We start from the raw sequence: 1,650 nt of genomic DNA, 5'->3' as shown, positions 1-1,650 counted from the left end.
GGGGTGGGTGGCCTTGGAGGTGGGGGATGTGGGGTGTTGGGGGGGGTGAGCTGACTGGAATACCTGCCAGAAGGAACCCCCCCTCTGCAGGGCAGGCTCTCTGGTGTGCTGCCCACCCCGGCCAAGAGGAATATTCCCTCCTCCCGGAGACAGGTTGCTCCCGAGGCTGGATGCCAAATGCCTTTAAGATTTATTTTTTTTAAAGGTTTTTTTTGGTTGTTTTTTTTCTTTTTGGAATATGGGGTGGGTTTGTGGAACCTGCAGTGCAAGAGGAGCGAAGGCTTGCTGAGTTGTGTTGCTTTTTTGTGTTTGGGTGGGTTTTTTTGTTGTTGAGAGGGAAGAGAGAAGTGGAAACCGATAAAGATTTAGTATCTGGTGGTAGCGGTGACCTTTTTTGGGTGGGAGTGTGTGGATATATGCTGTGTGTGCTCCTTGGGCTTCGCATGTAGATGTGTTTAGAAGGGATGGAAGGAAGCAGAGTTGCATGGCATGGTCCCACCTGTCATCCTCTTGTGGTGACAGCACTCCAGGCTCTCTCACCTTAAGCCTTTCTTCCCTGGTTTGTCTCCACAGGCTCCTTGAGATCTGGCATGAAACACTAGGATGGGGTGGAGGTGGGGATGGGGGACACACACACCCCAAGAAACGCAGCGAAGGGGAAAACTCCTCCATCTGTATCTTTTCTTCATTTGCTCATTCTGTCTTTCCAATCGCAGGAGGCTTACGTGCAGAAGATGGTCAAAGTGTGCAATGATTCAGACCGGTGGAGCCTCATCTCCCTGTCCAACAACAGCGGCAAAAACGTGGAGCTGAAATTCGTGGACTCTCTGAGGCGGCAGTTTGAATTCAGCGTCGATTCCTTTCAAATCAAGCTGGACTCCCTGCTGCTTTTTTACGAGTGCTCAGAGAACCCCATGACCGAAACTTTTCACCCCACCATCATCGGCGAGAGCGTCTACGGGGATTTCCAGGAGGCCTTTGACCACCTCTGCAACAAGGTAATCGCCACCCGCAACCCCGAAGAGATCAGAGGAGGGGGTCTCCTGAAGTACTGCAACCTTTTGGTAAGGGGTTTTAGGGCTGCCTCCGAATCTGAGATTAAATCCCTGCAGAGGTACATGTGCTCCAGGTTTTTCATTGACTTCTCAGACATCGGGGAACAGCAGAGGAAGCTGGAGTCCTACTTGCAGAACCACTTTGTGGGCTTGGAGGACCGCAAGTACGACTATCTCATGACCCTTCACGGCGTGGTGAACGAGAGCACGGTGTGCCTGATGGGGCACGAGAGGAGGCAGACTCTCAATCTGATCACCATGCTGGCCATCCGCGTCCTGGCCGAGCAGAACATCATCCCCAACGTGGCCAATGTCACCTGCTATTACCAGCCGGCCCCTTACGTGGCGGACGCCAACTTCAGCAATTACTATATCGCCCAGGTTCAGACGGTGTTCCCTTGCCAGCAGCACACCTACTCGACTTGGCTGCCGTGTAATTAAGGACGCCAATTAGCAGACCTGGTGGGGAGAACGTTTTCTGAGACGTAGGAAGGGGCGAGGTGCCCCCCTTGGAAAAGGTGTGTGTGTATAGGGGGGGGGGGAGGGCGTTTTGTGCAATGATGATCTTCTCTGGTTTGGTTTTTTTTTTCAAGCT

General features: G+C 52.6%; 1 protein-coding gene across 1 annotated transcript in view; it reads left to right on the top strand.

Annotated features, from left to right (window-relative positions):
• LOC106897712 (protein FAM46A) overlaps positions 1 to 1,626 on the top strand; it is a 2,112-nt gene extending 486 nt beyond the window's left edge. The window contains exon 2 of the mRNA XM_014958513.1: positions 694 to 1,626. Within this exon, the coding sequence (XP_014813999.1) occupies positions 694 to 1,496 (803 nt within the window). The 3' untranslated portion in view covers positions 1,497 to 1,626. The remainder of the gene's footprint in view (positions 1 to 693) is intronic.
• Positions 1,627 to 1,650: the final 24 nt, after the last annotated feature.

The sequence above is a fragment of the Calidris pugnax genome, unplaced genomic scaffold, assembly GCF_001431845.1.
Source record: "Calidris pugnax isolate Ruff unplaced genomic scaffold, ASM143184v1 scaffold251, whole genome shotgun sequence".
Classification (NCBI taxonomy): Eukaryota; Metazoa; Chordata; class Aves; order Charadriiformes; family Scolopacidae; genus Calidris; species Calidris pugnax.
This window is presented reverse-complemented; position numbering and strand designations above follow the sequence as displayed.